Source organism: Cynoglossus semilaevis, chromosome 9 (assembly GCF_000523025.1).
Source record: "Cynoglossus semilaevis isolate Cse_v1.0 chromosome 9, Cse_v1.0, whole genome shotgun sequence".
NCBI classification, from domain to species: domain Eukaryota; kingdom Metazoa; phylum Chordata; class Actinopteri; order Pleuronectiformes; family Cynoglossidae; genus Cynoglossus; species Cynoglossus semilaevis.
In genome coordinates, this window is record NC_024315.1 from 7,208,643 (window position 1) to 7,231,401 (window position 22,759).

Sequence of the window (22,759 nt, forward strand, 5' to 3'; positions counted from 1 at the left end):
GCAGCGACCTAGAAGACCGTCAGATCACTTTGAGTGGATTTCCCACGTCTCATTACTCTGCAGTGATTCTGTCTTTTCAGGTTTACTGCTCCATTTCCCTCGACAACAATCCCTGTGATCAACACAGTACTTTTACAAAATCTCTCAGTCATTCCAGCCATAGTGTGTTTGCAGGCTGTGGACAAATGTACGTGAAGATTTTTTTTCTCCTTCTCTCAACATTCCTCTCGTCCTATTCAGTGGTCACCAACATTCAAATTCCTTCACATGGAATGTGACGAACTGCGTCACGGCGGCGGTGGTGCTACGGCACCACCACACACACTCTACTTCCGCTGTTCCTGTCTTTGTTTTTGACACCGTGTGCAAGTGTGACAGCACCAAAAATAGTCGTGCAGCAGCTCATGTGTCTGAAGGTCAGACCACCGTCCACTGTGGGGCATACTTCAGGAGGAGAGGAGAATACTTTAGATTGTGGTAACAGATGTTTGGGATCATGAAAATAATCACATGTCACTGCTTGGATTTTGTAGGGATCTGTTAAAGGTAAAAATATAAAAACATCCCACTCACACTCCGGCCTCTGGAAATTGTATATGGGCTGCACTGAGTACAAACCCAGAACTCTGTTCTGTTTTGGTCGCAGAAGGATTTCAGCTGAACAAAATTGTTGCTGTGCGCCTGCTGAAAAAACAAACTGTGATTAATAATGTGTTGTTTTTTTTTTGCTTTGGTCTCTGCAGGTGTGAAAACCCTCGTGTGTTCAAGCTGGGCTTGATCTCAGGGATCTGGTGGGCGCTGGCTCTGCTCTGCTGGATCAGTGACAGGATATTCTGTGAAATGTGGTCGTCTGTCAACTTTCCATATTTACACTGTGCTTGGTAAGAGCCGTCCCCTGTAATAATTTACTGACCACATGCTCTCTCTCTCTCTCTCTCTGTCTCTCTGTCTCTCTCTCTCAAGATCAAGGTTGAATACAACTGAATGGATTTGCCACTTGTAGTTCAAACCTTGAATCAAAGGTTAACGTTGGAACAAACCATTATGAATTAATGTCGTTTTTGAAAAAAAAAAACTCAAATTATCTAAAGAGACTTAATACAGTGGTTCCCAAACTTTAGTTCTTGATCTCATTTTTGACATTACAAATTTCTGATGAACTCAGAGATTTCATGAATTGCTAGACATTTTCAGGTGTCCCCCATTTGAATTCCATCTGATCTCATGTGGGGTCGTGACCCCAATGTTGAAAAACCCTGGCCCAATATGTTTGTATGATTACGTACTGTGACTGTGTGAGCAGTACGATGTCATGACGGCTCGCTTCTCTTCGCTCCAACAGGCACATCCTCATATGTCTGGCCTCGTACCTGGGCTGCGTTTGCTTCGCCTACTTCGACGTCGCCACCGAGGCTCCGGAGCGAGGCCCGGTCATCATGTTCTGGCCCAACGAAAAGTGGGCCTTCATCGGTGTGCCCTACGTCTCCCTGCTCTGTGTCCACAAGAAATCTACCATTAAGGTGACTTAGGGTGACCTGGATCGGCAGCTCAGACACACATCTGTCACCTGAATGCTTGGAAACACAACACACACACACACACACACACAACTGTGGAAAAGCTGGCTGACTTTCCCTGGTGCTGCAGTGACTGGATGATTGACAGGGTCCTGCCTCAGAGGGCGATTCTCTGTGTAGAAAATCAGTCACTAACACGACGACACGACATCAAGGCTCCGAAACCTTCCCGGTGTTTCCTAAGGCGTTCTCAGGCTTTTGCGTGAGTGATTTTGTACATTTGATATTGACACTTAAACCTAAACTAAAACCACTTTATAAAGCATTGTTGTTACCTTTATACACAGACGTGCAGCGCCTCATCAGTGTTTACAAGAACAGAAAAACACTGGAAACATTTAATGTGATAAAAACAAAACAGAACAAACCACAGGTCACAAAGACTTATGTATTTTAAATACATAATGGATACATGCTGTTACTCCTGCCTTTTGTATTAACTGGAATTGAAATGGCACATCTCCAGCAACTTTTTTTTTTTTAAACCTGCATGATTGTAGAAAATTTAATATATTATAGAAAGAATATGAAGTATGCTATTCTTGGGAAATCTTTTATTATAACAGAATATACTGTAGGTACCCAATGGTTTTGGCCAACAACTAAAGATAAAAAAAAGAAAAAAGAATGTGGAATAGGAATGTATTAAAACAAAACAATTGACAAATCAAGTAAAATCACTTCTTATTTTGCACCAAATATCAAATGTTTTTTTTTTATAAAAATCTCTATTTTTCTGCACAGTGCGTAGCATTTCAAGACACAATTTGTGCAATTCATTGTTTCATAGTTAATGATTCATTGTACTGATCTAATGATGAAGGTTCTCAACTCCTGACCTGCTTTTTGTGGGTTGTTTATTCCAATCCCAGCATTTTAAACGGTGCATTAAACATGACTGAAGTGATGTGAGACAGAAGCCTTAACTGAATCACTTTGTACCAGTGTCATCACAGCAGCAGTCACTGGATTTACAGCACATTACTGCGTGCTCTACAGCCGGCCAATCAGTGGGAAGAGGAGAAATGTTTTTTTTTATTACCTCATACATGAAAGTAAATCTCAACGTTGAGTTAAAAGTGTATTACTTTGGTGGATACATGTCACCAGAGATATTTCACCTCAGATCTTTGTACGTGTTGTCACAAACTGCCTCAAGCTGCTCTTTTACTCTTCTGCCGAGGCTTCTGGCAACAAAACAAACTGCAAACATAATGAAGAATCACAGACTTTTTCCTACAACTAAGAAGTGATGCTTTTCTTTTTGAACCAACATGAAGTATTTTGTTAAGTCCAAAGCCATATATATTTTTCTAAGTGAAGTGCAGCCAAATTAAAATAAAACTTTTTTTTTGATAGTGTGGCATTATAACCTTAGCTTATGTTGTTAGAACCAGTTCATTTTGCTATGTTTATCTTTAAGAAAAACACACATTTGAAGCCATTGTGTTTATACATGTTTGTACAAAAAAAATGAAGTCAGTTAATCATTAGATGAAGGACTTGGCTGGAACTGTGCAGCGTCTTTAAAGCTACAACATAGCATGAGACGTGATAAATGTCACGTGACAAGGAATTGTCGTGTTTTGCAAATGTGTTTGTTCATACGAGCCCTTGTTTTCTGCTTGGATTGACGACATGACGACCTGCATACATATATTTATTTTCATAATTTATCCTGTTTTGTAAAGTAATATTTGTAACAGATTGAAGCTATTGTACTTTATTTTCTGCAATAAACCAAACCAGTACTCAAGATGACCAGTGGTGCTTATTTTATAAATTAAAGGACAAAAGGTTTCCAGTAAAATGTCTTCACTATGATTGTTGTCTGCTAGTGAGTAACTCTCTTCTCTTCTCTTTTTGTTAAAGTAAATATTTTTTGATGGGCTTGCACAACATCCTCAGTTTGATCCCAGAGCAATCCTTGTGGAATAAACAGTTGACCATCGTGCAGATTTGTAAATCATGTTATTTTTATTGCTGTTGCTGTAAAACACCAGATGACGTGTGGAATTGCTAAAAAAGAAAAAGAAAAACAACAAAAACCTACATTACCGTGGCTGTGGCTATTGTCACCCAAAGGATTTATTCTTCTTTTCACCTCGAGATACATTGTGCTGAACATGTGTAGTGTGCACTGTATGTGCAGAACAGTGCATGCATGTCAACTCAACAGCAGTCATATACATATATGTTCTATTTTGAGCACATTTAATTGCGCTGTCACTAAGATGCAGGAGACAGTTTTGGCCACTAGGGTGCACTTTCCTTTCACCCAGTGTGTCTCAGCACTAACGATCCTGTTGCCACTATTCACGACTGAAATGAATGGTTCTTCCACCACGTTCTACTGCAGTCTGTAAATAATATCTCATGTACACAGTTCCTCCATCTTGGCTCCTTTAACAGACTGCACACTTGATAAATGAGACACTCCCTCCCTCCCGACCCCCTCTCTACCCCGCCATGAAATGTCATGCAATGTATGACTGGTTCGTACAGATATTATCCTTGATAGAGTGTGTTATTTAAGAAAATTAATGTATACATGATTTTATATTACTTTCATTTTTACTTGATTTCTAGTGAAAGATATTTGTTTATTTGTATTTATATAAAATTTGTATATATATAAAAATAACTACTTAGCAACAGCGTAGAGCAGGTTTGTTTTCTACAAATAAAATAAGCAATAGAAGAAAACAAAATGTAAAAAAAAGTTTAAAAAGACAGAATCTCATTAAAAGAATAGATATTAGTAATCTTTCTTTTGGCATTTTAATTTTTTTATAAATGTTTTATAAACGTAAAATACATACAATAAAAAACAATTATTATATTATATTATATTATATTATATTATATTATATTATATTATATTATATTATATTAAAGATTGAAATTAGCATTTTAGGACAGATGACGTTACAAAACCTTTGTTTTATCGTCACATTCAGTCAGAAGTTAAGTTCCATTAATGCTAAGTTTCATGCAGAAGGAAATCCCGCCCTTTCTGACCATAGCAACATTCCATTGGCTGTTTTACATGCTGGTCAAATGACGTCCACGTCTCGCTGAAACATTCAGATAGAAAAGCGTCGACCAGAATCCGTCAGACCTTGGGGAACCTGACTGAGGGAGGAGGGGGTCTGAGCTGAAACTAACAGAGCGATTTAAAGAGAAAGGAGGAACGGAGACCGGAGACAGACACGGACACGGAGACCGGAGCTTCTGTTTTACTTCAACTGAGCCTTTCGTCATTGGACAAACGCTGTAATGTTTATAATTAGACGGTGAAACGAGCAATGGCGCAGCGTGGGCTTCCGTGGCTGAGGGAATAATTCCGGTGTTTGTTGTCAAACACTCACAGAGAGCAACGTAGACATAACACGTTTCAACCGTGTGAGGACAAGATGATGTCAGGGAAACATTTCAAGGCTCACGAGGTGAGCTGCTGCATCAAGTACTTCATCTTCGGATTCAACATCATCTTCTGGGTGAGTCGTCAGTCTGGGCCTGTGGTGGGTTATTATACGACATGTTCCACTGTCCACCAGCAGCACCATGATGGCAATGATTTTATTTTCTGTGGCTGAATTAGATTTTTATGAATGCGTGACGTCTCATCATCATCATCATCATCATCATCATCATCATCATCTGCAGTGAGGTGGACTGCTGCTCCCGTGCACTTGCTCCTCATGCTCAGCTGCTTTTGTTTTTGCTCCTCCTCCTCCTCCTGCTGCTGTTGTTGATGATGGTGGTGATGTCAAGCGCCAGATCTTGATAAATACATTTTCTTTCTGTACATACTGTATGTAATGGGACATTTCCTAATCTCTCAGTCTGTCAGTGGTCTTGGCTCATATTGAGCCTCGGTCATAATGTTCTCAGACAAAGTGAAAAGGAAAACAAACATTCTTTGTTGTCTCGACTCATCGTTTTCTGTTCCTCTACAGTAGGCCCACTGGTTGTATTTCATCAGACATACAATTAACACAGGTGTTTCTTAGTGTCACTCATTAGAATGTTTGATGCCTTGAGCCAGCAGTGATTGGGCGTTGACAATTCTGTAGAACTTAGAAATTAATGAAACGTACTGTAGGCTGCAACGGAATAGAAAGGGTTCCACTAGTTAGTGGATATCTCTGCACTGAATGGTGCCCTGTGCTCTGAATACCTATTATATTGTATTGTACCCGTATAAGGGCATTTTTATGTGTTTTATGTTCTTTGAATTGAGCCAGGAGTAATTGTAATGTACAAGGATGGCCAGACTGCGATGAGATGTGCAGTCCGAGTAACAGATGGGTTCACAGTAGCCACATATGAGGCACAGTTAGAGGTAGTGAAGGTCAATTATTTTAAATGGACCAACCGTCACCTGACATAAAAAGCAGGAAGGGTGGAAAGGTTAGAGACAAGGGTGGCAGAGGGGTAGTAGAAGCAGCAGGTTTGTAAAACAGTGCTTTAGAACCAGGAAGTGAGATCTGGTTTTAATGTACAGTATGGTGATAAGGCAGAGGCTAAGAGACGGGAAGCTCAGCTGAAGGGGCGTTTAGGGGGGGTGGGCGAAGGCGGGTTAAGATAACAAGCTTTTCTTTAGGAATGACCAACTGCCAAGATTGAACGGGTCGATGATAGAAAATTGAAAAACAACCATGTTCATAAATGTGCTGTGAATTTAGCAAAAAAGAAATCCCTGCAGATGGTTAATGTAGCCGTAGAGGATTGGGTGAGATGGAACCTTATGACCTGTAGAAAAGAACAGCCAGAGGAAGAGCAGAGACAGGATGAGGAAAAGGAGGAGAGGAGTAAGAAGAGGAAAAAACAGGTTTTCTGGCCAAGTTTTCATGCACAGGGCAGTAGAGTTGGTAGTTTCCCCTTTGACATTATTCAGTCAAAAGAGAAAAATGATTTTATGACAACACCGCCTGAAGGTTCATGATCAGTGATGTCATTACAATGTCTAAACTACAGAGAATCCTAACCCTGAAATTTGATTTCATGACCAGTCTGTGGTGGATACTCAAACAGTCGGTCAGATTACACTCAGTTTGAAGATGATTCCTAATGTGGGAGTCACTTACTGGCTGCTGACTGTGATATTTAGTGATGGAGCTGGGCCAGGAAAGTCTTTATGTGGCTCTCTTGTCTGTCAGTGTGGTGACTACGTGCTCCAGTCACAGAGAACTCATCCCTTTCTCTTTTCTTTTCCTTCCTTGCCAGTTCCTTGGAGTGACCTTCCTCGGCATAGGGCTGTGGGCGTGGAGCGAGAAGGTGAGTTTTTAGCTAAGATCGTTTATAGCTAAAACACGTCTCTTAATGACGACTGCTAATAAATGGAAAAACAAATGGATGTTTGTGTTTCACAAATGTCATTTCTCTATTATGTGTCCACACAAGATGAAATCATTAGGTTTACTGAATCAGAATGGAATGTCTTGATTTCCGGTGGGACACTCTTCAGAACAATGGGCTCTGATGTGTTTCACAGAGTCATTCATTGTGTTCTTTCAGCAGTGGGAGTACAAAGAGGAGAACAGGTCCAGGGAACAGGTCTTAACTTTCACTGTGGCACTTAGTCAGATGAGGCTAATGCACTTCAGTTGACCCTTCTTTCTCACACGGTTGTGGCCACAGTCATTGTCCCAAGTTTTGGTTGTTGACCTTTTATTTTTGTTAAATGTACCACCTGCTAGTTCTGGTATTTTTCATCCTCACCGTGTTTTTAAAACACTTTGTGCTCATTTACTTTAGAACTGTTTCCTGGCTGGTTTGTCTGTGGGCTTTAGTTTGGTTTTACAAAAGTTCACTTTAGGCTGCACACAGGGATCTACATTTGTAATCGCTAGAGAAGAAATAAAAGCAGAATAAAATGAACCGACGCCATGAATATTTGACTGTTAGCAAACAATAAAAAAATCATTACAGTGCTGTAGAATCGTGAAAGGAAATATCGTGATATATCTGCGTATTGATTATTTATTTATTTATTTTTTCTCACACCCCTAACCTTCTTACACCAGGGCGTCCTCTCTAACATCTCCTCCATCACTGACCTGGGGGGCTTCGACCCCGTCTGGCTCTTCCTGGTGGTCGGTGGTGTGATGTTCGTCCTTGGATTTGCCGGGTGCATCGGAGCGCTTCGAGAAAACTCTTTCCTGCTCAAGTTTGTAAGTTCCCAGAATTGTTTATCAGATTTCTCTCCTTTGTTTCGTGACTGTTTGTTTGTTGAACTCACAGAACTGTGTGTGTGATTGTTTGTGTGTTTTTAGTTCTCTGTTTTTCTGGGCATCATCTTCTTCCTGGAGCTGACTGCAGGAGTCCTGGCCTTTGTCTTCAAAGACTGGATCAAGGACCAACTCAACTTTTTCATCAACAATAACATCCGTGCTTACAGAGATGACATTGATCTACAGAACCTGATAGACTTTACACAGGAATATGTGAGTACAGAAAGTTATTGATATAAAATATGATTTGCTCCCCAGTGTTATTTTTACAACTTTGTGAGTTCTCTTTTTGGTAGTCTGTAGGACGTTGTTGGCATACCTACTGCAAATTTGAGGTTTTCTCGTCTGGTGTCCTTGCAGTGGGAGTGTTGCGGAGCGTTTGGTGCTGACGACTGGAATTTAAACGTATACTTCAACTGCACCGATTCCAACCCCAGTCGAGAGAAATGTGGCGTTCCCTTTTCCTGCTGCACCAAAGATCCAGCGGTAAGTCTTCATCTAAAAGTGACTATTAACAATGAACAAAAACTAGAACTTGACATATGATACTTAAACCCAAGTGAGAGAAGAAAAGTTTGAATGTTTATTCACATGTTCATACAACTAGAAATGGCCTACAGCTCCACATGACAGGCCGTCATTTGTCTCTAGACTTTTTTAGAAAGCAGTTAAATTCTCAGGTGAATTTGCACAAACACTGCCATTAAAAAAGTACCTCGATCGATGCTCTCGGACTCCCAGTGAAGCCCTCTGTCCGCTGTAGGGAAGTTACTTGTGTCATTTGTCCAATAGGTGTCTTGCCCCTCAGTTAAAATAAACAAAACTGTCTCATTAGTGTTGCCTTACAAGTGAAGTGGAGCTTTAACAGTTTTTGAGATACGCTCTCCTGCTGCAGACCACCTGCAGCTCATTCTCTGTCGACACAAATGTAAATTAATAAACAGTAGAACAGTATTTGACAATTTTATGACATTTCAGTGGAGGCTGAGAGACCACTGGTGTGTATCTGTATATCTGTGCGTTGTGTAAAACAATTAATCCTAACGAGAGTGGACTGTGAAAGTAACGGGAGCCAGAGAACAAGTTCAACCAATAAATCAACTCCGTATATCATCACCCACCAGGAAAACCTGGAAAAGAGGACTGACTGCACGAACATCACATCACACAGACACTGGAGAATGTACAAAAGAAAACAAACATAATCAAACACAGAAATGAACCAAGGATGACAGGGAAGATACAGCTGATCCTGGAGACCCAGATGGAAAACATCTGGAGTCAGGTCCTGACAGCCAGGGAGGTTTGGGGAGTCTCAGAATCTATGAAGTCTGAGCACAGAGTAAAAAGCGAGGATGGGGTGAGAATATCAGTGAGCTGGGAGGGAGAAAGTGAGAGGACCACAGCCTTGGTTGCTCACCAGCCTGAGAAAATAAAAACCAGATGGTGAGAAAGATTGCAGTGGTTGTTATTAAAGAATTTAAAGTAATCTCTTCGCCAAGACCGTATATACTGTAGTTCATTATACTGTACAGCCATGGTGTTCATTGGTTGGTGTAAAAAAAAAAGGCTTCTCCCTTAAAGTAGAAGCTCAGGCTTATCAGGAACGATAGTGTGATTAAAAAAACATTTACACCACCGGCAGCTAGAGGGGGAAATAAGCAAAGGTCCTTCATGTGACCAGGTCTGGTTATCTGTGTCCTTCAGCAGCCAGACTTTACATTATCACCCACCGTGGCTGATGTCCAACAGGACGTCCAGGCCTCAGTGCTGAGTCCTATCACAGCGTGCCAGGGCAGCAGAGGCTGAGAGGAGGTACTTCAAACCAAGGCAGTTTTTGGCAGCACTACTGCAGCCCTCGGTGAAAGGCACGGAGAGTACTCTGAGTGCTGCAGAACAGATATGAGTTCACTTCAATCAAAGTTGCACAAGACTCTGTTTTTATTTGCTGACCTGTGCTGGATATGCAGTTCTGCTGAGGTCAAACTCTCCGAGGGCAACACTGAGTCTGACTGACAGACTGGTGTTTGTCAGGTATTAACTGTGTTTTTAAAACTCAGCTGTTGGGAATTTTATTTTCACTTTTTGACTGGGTTTGCGACTTATCCTCGGATGCAACTTTTATATTAAAATATATAATTTCACATGTTTGTTATTTTCACACTGACAGCCGCTAGAGGGCACTCTAGGCTTATGTACTAGTAAATGCTACTCCTGTAAGTTGCACTTTTTTATTCTTTGGCTGGTGCGACTTACACTTATATGGTTTATGTGTATATATATATATTTATATATATATATATTTAACGTTTCAAGTTTAGGTTAAGGTTTACATATGATATTATTTTATCATATATTATTATGTTACTATGCATTATGTTTATTATGAGCGTATGAATGTGAACTGAATTGTCTTCACAGGAGGACGTCATCAACACCCAGTGTGGATATGACATGCGAGCGAAGACGGTAAGAAACACTGAAATATTTATTACTGTTTACTCATTACACAGACGGAGACCATTCTGTAAAATGCGGCGGTAAAACATCCTGAGTAGTGGGACCTGCCCCCTGATGCAGGTGTGTCCGTCTGTGTGAAGTCACCAGGTCATCCACAGTGGGGCACACTGTCCCTCTTTCAGTACATTCCCAGACTTCTCGCTCCTCCGAACACAGCAGCTGGCTCTCCATCAGGACTCCAGCTCCTGTGGTCATTACTCATGCCACAGCAATGCAGTGGAAAGTGAAACCCCTCCCCCGTCATTAGCTTTGGCCGTTCTCCACCGAGGCATAATGTAAGGCAAAAGGCAGAGTTTGTTTTCTTGACTTCAAATGTCAGAGAAACGGCCGAGTGGAGTTGGTGTAACGAGGCCGAGCAGCAGCAGAATGAGCCGAGTGTGTGTTAATGACCGTGAAAACACACTTCTGATTGTACATTATGACGGACGTGATTGGGGAGTTGGCAGAGGAGGACGGATGTTAACCACAACACTTTGGCTTTCTGAACAAAAATGTTTTTTTTTCTCTGAAACCTCAAGGTTTCGTCCAAATCAACTTTCTCTTTCTCTCAGCGTCTTCCCTTTATTTATTATACAACGTGTATGGAGTTTTTTAGGCTCAGTCTGCGGTTGGAAAACAATCTTCTAATGGAAACGGACTGAAGCAGAAAACACAGCTAATATGACTAAGTTACAGTATCAGCTTCTTTTATGACAAATGCAGTAGTTATCTGGTTCTCTGTGCCAGAATGTTCTCCTCCCTCTGCTCCTGCCAGTAACCAAGGAGTCCGTCGTTCCGTCCCTCTACAATCAGACCTATACTCAGATTGTAGATATGAGTACAGTCTTTATTTTGTTTTCTTACACAGTCCCTAACTTTCAGTTTTGTTGCCAGAATAACGTGTTCCTCTTCTGATTCAGCCTTGGTTTCATCACAGTCACAGTGCATTAATGTCATCCTGCCTATAAAAGCTCACTTACAGGGGAGTCTAGAACCATAATCTGTAATTTGATAATGAACTCCAACCTTATTCATCTGACAAGAGGACAAAGACAGTGAAAGACCAAGGTTAACCACTGTTTCCACATCCTCTTCTCTGTAAACTCCAATGTCCTGTTTCACTCCTTACACTGCTCAGTGGTGTGCTTTTATATTTTCTTTTCCATAGAAAAATCTATATAAATGTGTAACAATTAAACATAAACAAATTTTTTTTATGTTTCAGAATTCTGAGCAGCGAATGTTTATTTATATCAAAGGCTGCGTTCCTCAGTTTGAGAAGTGGCTTCAGGACAACCTGACGGTGGTGGCGGGCATCTTTATAGGGATTGCTTTACTTCAGGTGATGGACCAGTGTTGGAGTTTGATATAACACCTGATTTGTGTTTACGTGAATTTAACATGTATATTTAATGATTTTAATTTTTTTTTTTGCTATAGATTTTTGGCATTTGTTTAGCACAGAACCTTGTGAGTGACATTGAAGCTGTGAGAGAGAGTTGGTGAGTATCACTCCTGCACTGTGGATGTTTCACTGTCATTCCTCCAGATTTATAATTCCATCGTTTGGATTAGTCACATATAAACATACACCAACCTGCTGTTATTTGTCTTTTCGTTCCAGTTTTCTCATATTTAGGAATGTTGGATTGATCATGATTAAACAATTACCCTGTGATTATTTGATTAAAACATTTAATCATTTTATTTTCTAATATTTCACATTTATCATGGTCTCTGATTTCAACCACATTTTTACAAGTGGATAAACACATAATGAATCACTCGACTCTGAGGATGTAACTGGGTAAAGATTAGACTCGGTGATGACATACAGATTGAACTGATTGAACCATAGTCGACCTCATACCGTATGTATCACAGGTTTATTTTCACAACGTGTGTATATTATGAATACTGCCACGCCGGCCGTAAAACTAACATTAGTTATTGTTCTGTCTGTTTGTCTAAATGAAAAGTGGATTGTTTTTAAATCTGCTCTGTGTTCTGTGCAGTCTGTTCACCTAAGACCTCGGCAGAGTCACCAGAGGCAAGAAGCATGAACCAGGTTAGCAATATTTATTTTCCTCGTTGACACAACTGCGCCCCCTAACGGGCTCCTCCTCGTTCCCTCTGGCCAAGTTTGATTAAAAGCAGTCACAGGAATAATTTGATTTCATAGTAGATTTTTAAAAACACAGTAATAGAAAGTTTAAATACTTCAGTGAAAACAAATGTTTTTTTTTAACAGTCACACCAGGTTAGTTAAAAACATCTTTTACACTTCCCGGCCACAGGGAGGCGACCACACCAATCCAATATTCAAGGAATGGACTTAGTACCGCATTTGAGTTTATACTTTTAAATTAATTTATAAAATGATGTCCCCAAATGGCCACAGGACGGCCAGGGAGCATTAGAGTTTATATAGTCCACACAAACACCTAAAATGTGGACGTGAAAAGTTCAAAAAAAACTCTACACTAAAATGTGGACGTGAAAAGTTCAAAACAAATTGTGAAAATGTCCGTGTAGATAAAAATCAGATCTGGTCTGCACACCTGGTATTGCTCCTCAACAACAGACAGCACTTTGGACCAGGGGCTTAAGAACAGTTCAGGTCTGAAACCTGGTTCTGGTTTATAATAAAGAGTGGCAGCAGCTGGTGTGCAGACAGTGTTTGACAATCCTTCACTGAAGCCAGGGTTTATTTTATTTTATTTATGTAACTATCACATTTTTAACACTGTAAATAAAATGTGTAACACAGCTGCAAATGATGTTTTTTTTTTTCCCCCTCAGGATTCCACAGTTTGGACACCCACGGTGAAGATAGTCAAGAAATCAAGATGTTCTAATGTACATAATAGATATTTGGGTATTTGGTTATTTTAAGATTTTCTTTTTAAATAAGCCATAACACAAATCCTCTGAAATGTACTGTAACTTTGACAGCAATGCAGTTTGAGCTGCCGCCACACTGTCCACTCTGGCCGAGAATTCCACTCAACTAAAGACACATTTCTCTGACGTAGCACCTCATTTATAGAACGACTGCGGTTTGATTTGTGCCACAGCTGCAGTTTTTGACGCTGCACGTGTTATTATCGAGGTTCTGATTCTGGAAATGCACTGCATGCCTTTTGTCTACTGGTGGGACACCAGCTCTCCTGCTGTGTTTGGATGGTGAATCCGCTGGTGAAGCAGTTTTGTTATGTATTAAAAACTACGGCCATTTAGTTTAAAATTTAGAATATTCACTCTCTCATGATATCGCAGTTTGTGAAGTGAATTTCTCCATGGGGTGGACGTACATTGGTAGTGTTGTAGATTAAATAGCTAGTCTATTTGGCCAAATCAGTAAAATAAATCAATAAATAATTTGTGGCATGATAATAAAAGAGATTTCAGCTTTATGCACTTTAATATTCACGTTAAATGATTGTTTTTACAGCAGCCACAGTTTTTGTCACAATCATTATTTTAGGCGAACAGTGGCCACTGGAGGGGGCTCTTTCTTTCAAAACAGACTTTGACTTTCTTTAAAAGAGCTTGTACGACTGTCTGAAGGGGAAAAAAACACTTTATTTTCAATGTCAATTCACGTTCGTTTGTAATTTGTTTTTTCTGCTTTGGGTTCTTTGTTATGAACGTTGCCTTGCTGATGGTTTTGTTTTGTTTTTTTCCACTGGAAAATTTGGATTCAAGACTCATAAAGAAAGGCTCGCTAGTTCCTCCTGGTGGCTCATCACTGAACATACATTTATTTATAGTCTGCTCATAAATGTACTTGAAATCAGAGCACATGGGCGCTCTAACCAGCATTATGTTCAATGCAAAGTTGGAAACTAAGAAGTAATTTATATGTCTTGATTGTTGGTCTTTATAAATCATTCTTTTCATAAGTATCTTGGATGAATCCTTGGAGGTAAAGGCGTGAATTTTATGTAAACAAAGTTTTACTGACTTACAGTAAAGACGTAAAATATAGGTTAGTGAATCTGTAGAAAAGGGAAGAAGTGAGTAACTGTTGGGAATTTCACTTTATTCTATCGCTGTTATAAACCTCGCCATTGATTGATTCCACCCATTCATACAACCGTGTGCCAAACCTGTTGACTTTTTACATCCTGAAATGTCTGCGCATATCGTTCAGGTTTTCTTCTGGTGCTTGTAAACAACCATGTAAATCGTGACATGTAAATATGTACTTGATTAAATGTGTTTGTTTCTACATACTTTTTTGGATTTGTAAATCATTGTATCAGTTTCGGAAACTACCAGGAACAGACCTATATGTGAAAAGATGTATAAAATTAAGTCACATTAATAAACCAAGGTGTGTCGTTGTACAGTATATGTGGCCTATATGAGGAAATATAACAGATTCCACATATAGAACTTGCGACATTCGATCGTTTTAGGAAAGAACAATGATTGAAGATTTGGCTCCATCTAGTGGTGATCTCCAAGCATTGTTGGGCAACGATTGGAGTTCACGGAAATCGTGAATGTAAAAAAAAAGTTACTTAGTGAATAAAATGGCGAGCTAATGCTTAGCCAATGCCGAACATAATCAGCGTTTCACCATCAACCTGACGTCGGAGACGCTGTTAGCACCCAGACACGAAAGGAGTTTGTTTAAACGGTGGAAAGTCTTGATGGAAGGATAACCGCGAAAAGGCCATGGCTACCCGGAAGGAAACGAGGTCAATTTAATTTATGTACAAAAAATATATCTCTGTCACTCCGGACTCAAGAGTCAGAGTTTGAATTATTTCGCCGTAGCGGGAGACTGTTCGTCGGCTGAAGGGTAGGTTCCTTGTCTCTGTGAGTGTGTGAGATACCGACTGGTCTAATTTGTCTCTGTGTGTGTGTGAGATACCGACTGGTCTAATTTTACTTGTACTGTGGTTCTCAAGAGAAACTTTTCCGTTTTATCTGGTGTGAGGCCATGACACCGTTAAAGTAAAACTGTCTTATCACAGAGGTTGTACTGCAGCGAATAGCAACACTTTTACTTAATAAATAATGTTAAATTATCAATAAATAAAAGATACAAACTTTTCAAGACAGTTAAAATAATCTGAATTATGAATGAATTGTGAATTATGAAAATAACAACAAAAATAGAAAATAAAATGTTTATATAAATATTGTATTATATATACTGTATTATTAGTTACCTACAGTGAGTGGTATTGTAAGAACTGAGAGTGAACTTAACAGTCACGTGTTTCAGATGATAACGTCACAAAACAAAAGACTGGGATGGATCTACAGTCATCTCCACTGACTCTACTGTATATTTGATCAAAGCCGTGTCTCTCTAATGAATTACAGCAGGATGAAGGGTAGCAGTAATCACTGAAGCCGTTTCAAGGCTCTTTTCATGTGATTGGGCCCTTCATCAAAGCAGATCCACCCAGTGGATGCATACAGTCACTGCAGAAGCATTTAATAATCACTAGGGGTGTAAGGATACACTCATTTGATTTCAATTCTATTTTTAAACAAATCAAAATCTCAAACAATACCAAATGTCGCCATATGACTGATTTAAAGTTACTCTATGTCACCGTTACTGCTGAGCGCTGAATCGTCCCGCTTTTGTATCGATTTTTAAATCGATTCACGATGTATGGTTACATCCTCTAATGATCACAGTTGATTAATTGACTTTTCTTTGACGCTTAACTTGTCAACTAGTTTATTTTCTAGAAATTCCATAATTAAACTTTTTGTAAACTGTAATCAATACATTTGTTTCACTTTTGGTTTTTCAACCATCAAAAGTATCTATTGTTTAACGTTAGCTGCTAATAGTTCATCAACTGATTGTGATTAATTAACCCAGGAATTGTGTTAAAATCTATCATTTCTTCTCCCCAGTCTGATCACTCCACTTCCCCAGATGCTGTAATCTGACCTGTGGGCTGGATTCAGCCGCAGACGGCCCATTTCCACCAGGAACCTCCACAAAGCACTGACTGTTCATACTGAGGAGAAAAATGGGTGAAGGGTGTTAAACACGAGGGGCTCTCCTGTGTTTTAATCCTCCGTGATTGAGAACAACATCACATGGAACCATCATAACCAGACGTCCAGTCTGAGGTGGCAGCGGAGGAGCCTTATCTGTCAGATCGTCCCGTTTCATTGATCACTCAGTCAATCAGAGGCTGCCCCTCTGGACTGATATAAAAGATGGGCTCCATGTGTCAACAGCAGACGAGGCTGCTGTCAAAGCCCTGCTCCTCAGGTTAATCATTGGCTGCTTATCTGGTACTTAGTACCGGAGCGTGGAGTTTGGAGTCTGCCCTGCTCTCAGATAAAACCTCCTAGGGGAGGCTGGGACTGGCTTTGCCTTTTCTTTTTGGCCCTGCGGAGCTTCCTCAGCCACTCGCTCTTTGCTTGTGCCGGTTTTCATCCATCTGGCTGCAGAGAGAGGAGTCATCATGTTCACTCTGCTGGTTTTGCTCTTCCTCTGTGCAGCCTCTTCTGCTGAAGGTGAGTGGATGTAGGATTTTTACTGCTTTATATATAGCGATGTCCTGACCCCCGAAGTGAAGATATCTCCAGTATTGTTCATCCAAACTCTGGCTCGGGGACCACACGTGGCTCCCAAACTGGTTTCATTTGGTGGTGAACTGATTTGTAAATATGGTTTTTGGAACGTGGCACAAATAAATGTTTTTTGAGTCAGTGACTTTGCTAACTCTGCAAAATATACAACATGCTAATTCATATTCATATTCATTCATATCTTACAGGCAATTTTAGGTACAAGCTGTTCTTTTGTACTTTATTTTTATCTATTGATCCACTCTATGTGTTTTTACTTCCTGTCTAATTTCATATAAAATGCGTGAGAAAATTGAACCCACATCATGTTAAATGGATAGTGACACGTCAGTCTGTCTTTACTCATGACCTCATGTCCTGCACAACCGTCAGTGAAGGGGCAGAACTTTTTGTTTTATCTTCTCACACTCCAAACACACCCAGTTATTGCCCGGTGACTCAATCACTTCAACTATCTCCAGAAAAATCCTCAAAAGAAAGTGAAGCAGGACTATTTAATTTATATATATATACATATATATATATATATATATATATATATATATATATATTATCAGTAGAGATAGTTTGTTCTGTATATATATATATATATATATATATATATTATCAGTAGAGATAGTTCGTTCTGTCTTCTTCCTAAGTCAGTCATGTTTATTTACCAGCTGCGTGTCCTTTATTTCTTCAGGTGGCAGCGGTGCTGCTGGAGCTTGGCTCAACAACAACCAGCTGTACAAATTCAGCTACACCACTGAAGTGCTGGTGGGCAAGGCCAAAGGGTCAAAACAGAGCAACTCAGGCTACAGGATCTCCAGTGATGTTGGCGTGAACCTGGCGTGGAGAGACCCCGGCAGCAAAGACGATCAGCTGATACAAATAGCTGTAAGTTGTTCTTAATGCTGTGACACGTCAGCTAGGATATTAAATAATGGACTTTGTACTGTGAAGCATCGGGTTTAAAGCTGAATTTAACACATTTCTCTTGAAAAGTTGTCGAACGTGAGGATCGAACCCTTGTCCCAACGACCGAAGGAAAAGAACGTTCTGTACGGATCAACTGCTGAAAGTGTCTTTGGAAAGAAAAAACTGGCAGCTCTCACCAAACCTTTCTTTGTGCATCTTAAAAATGGAAAGGTAATGTAAACTGTTTTTTAATTCAAATTACAATTACATTTTTTAGAGATTCTGTTACTGAGTTTTCCTCATTCCCTGTTAGTAAAAGTGAAAGTCCATGTGGTATTGTTAGTTTCAACCCGTTGTGAGGCATTTAAACACGTCCACTGATAATTTGTAGAAATTCTCTTGTCTTCTGGACTTTGTTCTCTTCAAGTATGCTTACGTCTTAGAACTAATTAGTTTGTGCCGGAGTGATGATGGTGGCAAGAAAAAAAAACACACACATGTGTGTGTAAAGGTCAGCATGTGTGAACTGATCAATAAAAAGAAGAGTAAGATGTTTGAGTCTGAGCCAAGGTCATTCTCCATTGTTGTGGTTAACATGATGAATCAGTAAATAGAAAAGGACTAGTTGACTGTGAAAGATCTGAATAAAAAAAAGTAACATTATTAATGTTACATTAGGTTCATTAGCCTATTATTAATTTATAGAGGAGATTTGTTTGATAGTTTGACAGATGATATTTGATAATATTAACAGATTATGGGGCTGTTTTAGAGAGAAACAAATCATGTTACCGTACAGTAGTACGGACCTCCCTGTCTTTGTTCATTTTTGTTATTCGTTTTTCAAAAAAGAAATCCTAGCCTAACTTCTCCTTTGATCAGTTTTGGATCGTGTGTGTTTGGAGTGAGATCTGAGCCTCTGCTTTTATTTTGATATTTTTTAATAATGTCTATCTGTGGCGGTACAAATACACAGGGCGACACACGACAGCGTTTTTATCGAGGTCACGTCTGATGTTGTGGTTGAGCTCCACAAATACTTCACACACAGTGGAGCAGGAAGTGTAGGATGATGTAATCAGCTGATTTCAACACTCACGGCCAGAACTCAGAGTCCATGACTGAACCAAAGTGCAACAACAATGCAAAACCTTTCCAGTACGATGAAGTATTTTTGCAGTGAGGACTTTTATTAAATGTGATCCGACTCATAAACAGATGTAGTATTAGAGTAACCACGGCTGTGTAATCATCTGTATTTAGAAGTTATTGGGCTCAGTTTATGTGAAGTCAAAAGAGCAGTATGACCTGTGATGTATTTCAGCTCCGTGTCGGGCCTCACGGTGACATGGCGGTGAGCACTGTTGCCTCACCACAGGAAGGTCACTGGATGGTTTCATTTGAATGCCCAGTGTTTTTCTTTGGTTCTCTGGTTCCTGCAGAGCAGAGATTGAATGTAAACAGTGAATCTGAGCTGAATGTGAGTGTGAATGTTGATGGACTGATGGAGTGTCTGCATTATATCAGCAGGGAGTGTCTTTAGAGTCTGCCCTGCTGCCATGAAGAACTATTGTGTTATGTTATGCAATGTTATGTTATGTAATGTTATGCTGATATTCTAAGCTATGCTATGCTATGTTTGAGAAATTTTCTTTGTAAAATGTAGTCATTTCACATCATGTGTTTTTATTGCAGTGAAAACATGTCAACTTTTTCATTTTTTAATTTATTTCTTATTTTAACAACAGTTCAAGATACAGTATTAAGGCCGTTATGACCATAAAAAAAACATTAGCCCCAAATTAACCATTAGCTAAACTGTAATCAATGCCTGACCTTCATTCACTCATGTGTTAATACCTCAGTATTTTTGTTGTGTATTTGAGCTGCACTTCAAAGACCTTTTGTCGTGTTATTTACATATGTCACTCCCTGAAAATAGACTCTGATGTCATGTAGTTGTGCACATCATGTGGACGGGAAAAGTGACACCCTGAAAGTCCTCGTGAGTTAGAGCAGCGGTTCCCAAAGTGGGGGGCGGGACCATTGGGGGGCTGTTTTTTTATTCTTGTCACAGTCAAAGTGGGGGGCGGGACCATTGGGGGCTGTTTTTTTATTCTTGTCACAGTGGAAGAAATTGCAATGATTTGTAACTTTGTTTGTTTTGTTTCATAAAAATAGCCGTTTAATGAAACTACAGTGTTTTAAATAAAGCTCAGTAGATGATAGTAGTACTGTAGTAAAAGTTTGGGAACCACAGCGGTAAAGTATATACTGTAGGATGGTGTAAAAGCTGTTCCATCTCTATGTTAATGTACCTTTTACCTCCGCCGTCTGAAAGCACGACAATGAGATTAAAATGTTTTTTTCCTTGCATTTCTCATTTATAGACAAAAGCATTTTATTCCTACTGGACTGAACCTGGCAGCGTCAAAAACCTGAAGAGGGGACTGGCCAGTTTACTGCAGCTGCAGCTCAAAACTGGGAAAGTTATAGAGGTAAAACAAGATCAACGTCACATTTCTGTCTGCTGTTGTCGTTACATCAGGCATCTGACGTTGATATTTGTATGTAAAACAGAATGACGTGTCTGGAAGGTGCATGGTTGACTACAGAGCAGAAAAAGGTCAGGTGACCAGGACCAAGAACCTGGAGACGTGTAAAACTGCAGATCGTGGATTCACCACACACAGTCAGGTCAGTGAGCCTCTACACACACACACACACACACACACACACAACACACAGTGGGCTGTTACTGAACGACTCATGTGTCACCGCTGCTTCAGGTCCTGGGTGTGAACAGGAAGTCCAGGTCTGTTACAGTGTTCACACTGGAGGATGGTTTCATCCGCTCGGCCGTGGCTGAAGAAAGTCACGGACTTGCTGTCAATGTTCGCAGATCAGTTTCAGCCAAAGTCCTGTCCAGGTGAATATTGAATATCCACACATTTTCAGGAAAATATCCCGCACAAACAAGCAATGTTTATAAAAAAATGTCCCCGTCTTATCAGGCAAACCCTCACACGGACAGGCACTGAGGCCGGACCACCGGAGGCTGCTGGGAAAGATGTGAGCAGCGTCGTCAAGTCCATTGACGACAAACTGGCTGCTGTCGGAGTCGTGGCTGAGAAAGTCAAAACCTACTGCAACGGTTGTCCATCAGTGAGTTTTCCTAAACCAACATTCACAAATACAATGTTGTCTCTTCATCCACTGGCAGTCGTCAAACTTATATATTATTACGCCGTCAGTCCAATTCTTATATATGAGCCATTGGTCAAATATACATTAGTTTATCAAATTCATGTGATTATCTGGGGGCAGACGAGGCTTGAGTTCACAGTGTGGAATGACCAAAACAGTTTGAGAACCAATGCTGTAGATTATACTGGAAAAAAGGTAAATGGCCTTCATCTTGGGAACACAAACCTGAATTAAGTGAACCCCCACCGGGACTGTATGTTGGTGAGGGAGTCACTCATTACAAGTCAGTTAGATTTTCAAATACCTGTTTCTGGAAATTCATATCAGTTTATATCAGACACGTCCTTCCAATTTCCATGTTTATGGAAGTAGTTACTTTATATATTGTGGTAATCAAATCTAGTCTTTAGGCCTTGACTGGTTTAAAGGACATAAAGCAGGTGATTTCCTCAGTCAGTTTCTTAGTCACCGTGTTGTTACAACCACCGTTTCTAAATAATATTGGTGTTTATAATGTGTCAGTATTCCTGTCCAGTTGTAATTACACTCTACACGCCGGTCTTTATTTAACTTTGTACATTGATCGTTTCCCATCATTTCAGTCCCATAGGCCCAAGTTGAGCTGAGTGACAAATCGCAGCTTGGTTACAAAATCACTCCTAAATAGTACTGTAATCAACAAATGTGCTATATTTTGGCGCTTGTGCAATTACTGACTGAAGACGATCTCCATGTCCCCCGGCCCCCGCCCCTGTGTTTTTCCCTCTTAGCTTTTCGAACATTGGCAGACTCAACAGAAGCAGCTGGAGCCAGCGGGCTTGTCCAAAGCTACGGCTCCTCGCAGCTTCCTGGCCCTCATCCAGAGCATTAGGAAGGCGTCCAAGGTTGAGATTCTCAAAGTGCTCAAGAGCGCCAGCAAGACTTCTCTGTAAAGAAGCTCCGCCTTTTTCTCTACAATATTTACCCTGACCCCGACTGACAAAAATGACTAAATAAGTGCAGTTTTAAACCACTAGAAAAACCAGGAGATAAACTCACCGTTGCTCTGTTTCATTTCCTCCAGACCTCAGGTGGTGGATGCTGTGACATCCGCTCAGACTGAGGCATCTCTGGATGCCATGCTGGAGTTCCTGAACTTCAAAGATTCCAAAAGTTTTGTCCTACAAGAGAGGTTTCTGTACGCCTGTGGCTTTTCCTCACATCCCAATGAGAAAATGTTGAAAGCTCTGCTGGTGAGTCACGTTTGATAATCAGCACAAATTTCCCGTCTCTGAAGAGATACTTTCTAGTGGCCCACATTTAATCATAGAACGATGACACGTCCAACCCTCTCTGCCAGATCAGGATCACAAAAACAAAGTTTTGGTCCAGATTCCTTTTAGGAGAGGGTAAAACAATATTTGACCAACATATTTTTGAACATCTAGGCAACATCAGGCTCAAAACAAAATGATTAGTCCTATGTTGCAATATTTAAAAAGAAAAGAAAAAAAATGAAAAGAAAGAAGGGAAAAGAAGAAGATATTGCAATATTTAGCATGTTCTCCCAATTGTAATCAGACTTGTCTCCTTGTTGTAGGATATTTCTAAAGGAAAGATTGGCAGCACTGACATAGAGGAGACGGTGGTGATCATAATGGGAGCCCTGGTCAACAAGCTGTGTCAGAAAGGAGGATGTAATCTCCCGGTAAAACTTCTAAAAGTCCCTGAAAAAGTTAAATGTAAGTCTGAAAACACAAGGGTTTTTCCTGAACT

General features: G+C 40.1%; 3 protein-coding genes across 4 annotated transcripts in view; all 3 read left to right on the forward strand.

Moving 5' to 3' along the window:
- Window positions 1-3,333, forward strand: part of acer2 (alkaline ceramidase 2) — a 10,045-nt gene extending 6,712 nt beyond the window's left edge. Inside the window, exons 5-6 of the mRNA XM_008316866.3 lie at window positions 744-881; window positions 1,343-3,333. Of these exons, the coding sequence (XP_008315088.1) occupies window positions 744-881; window positions 1,343-1,529 (325 nt within the window). The 3' untranslated portion in view covers window positions 1,530-3,333. The remainder of the gene's footprint in view (window positions 1-743; window positions 882-1,342) is intronic.
- Window positions 3,334-4,686: 1,353 nt separating this feature from the next.
- LOC103383650 (tetraspanin-5) lies at window positions 4,687-14,554 on the forward strand. 2 transcript variants are annotated; one of them, XM_025058703.1, is made up of 11 exons: window positions 4,687-4,853; window positions 4,951-5,077; window positions 6,810-6,860; window positions 7,610-7,756; window positions 7,859-8,029; window positions 8,177-8,302; window positions 10,238-10,285; window positions 11,541-11,657; window positions 11,756-11,817; window positions 12,331-12,383; window positions 13,118-14,554. In XM_025058703.1, the coding sequence occupies exons 2-10, from the start codon at window positions 4,994-4,996 to the stop codon at window positions 12,341-12,343; spliced, it is 819 nt and encodes a 272-aa protein (XP_024914471.1). In that variant the 5' UTR covers window positions 4,687-4,853; window positions 4,951-4,993; the 3' UTR covers window positions 12,344-12,383; window positions 13,118-14,554. The 2 variants fall into 2 exon arrangements, with proteins under 2 accessions (XP_024914471.1, XP_008315089.1); XM_008316867.3 differs by having other exon boundaries at window positions 4,687-5,077.
- A 311-nt stretch (window positions 14,555-14,865) lies between these two features.
- Window positions 14,866-22,759, forward strand: part of mttp (microsomal triglyceride transfer protein) — a 12,031-nt gene continuing 4,137 nt past the window's right edge. Inside the window, exons 1-11 of the mRNA XM_017035274.2 lie at window positions 14,866-15,128; window positions 16,208-16,822; window positions 17,583-17,776; window positions 17,885-18,028; window positions 20,188-20,295; window positions 20,378-20,494; window positions 20,587-20,726; window positions 20,812-20,962; window positions 21,775-21,932; window positions 22,068-22,236; window positions 22,584-22,706. Of these exons, the coding sequence (XP_016890763.1) occupies window positions 16,771-16,822; window positions 17,583-17,776; window positions 17,885-18,028; window positions 20,188-20,295; window positions 20,378-20,494; window positions 20,587-20,726; window positions 20,812-20,962; window positions 21,775-21,932; window positions 22,068-22,236; window positions 22,584-22,706 (1,356 nt within the window). The 5' untranslated portion in view covers window positions 14,866-15,128; window positions 16,208-16,770. The remainder of the gene's footprint in view (window positions 15,129-16,207; window positions 16,823-17,582; window positions 17,777-17,884; window positions 18,029-20,187; window positions 20,296-20,377; window positions 20,495-20,586; window positions 20,727-20,811; window positions 20,963-21,774; window positions 21,933-22,067; window positions 22,237-22,583; window positions 22,707-22,759) is intronic.

Coding starts and splice junctions, on each gene's coding strand:
- LOC103383650 (XM_008316867.3), top strand. CDS start 4,994: ATGATGTCAGGGAAACATTTCAAGGCTCACGAGGTGAGCTGCTGCATC. Junction 7,757..7,858: donor ACTCTTTCCTGCTCAAGTTT/GTAAGTTCCCAG, acceptor GTGTGTTTTTAG/TTCTCTGTTTTTCTGGGCAT. Junction 10,286..11,540: donor ATGACATGCGAGCGAAGACG/GTAAGAAACACT, acceptor TTTATGTTTCAG/AATTCTGAGCAGCGAATGTT.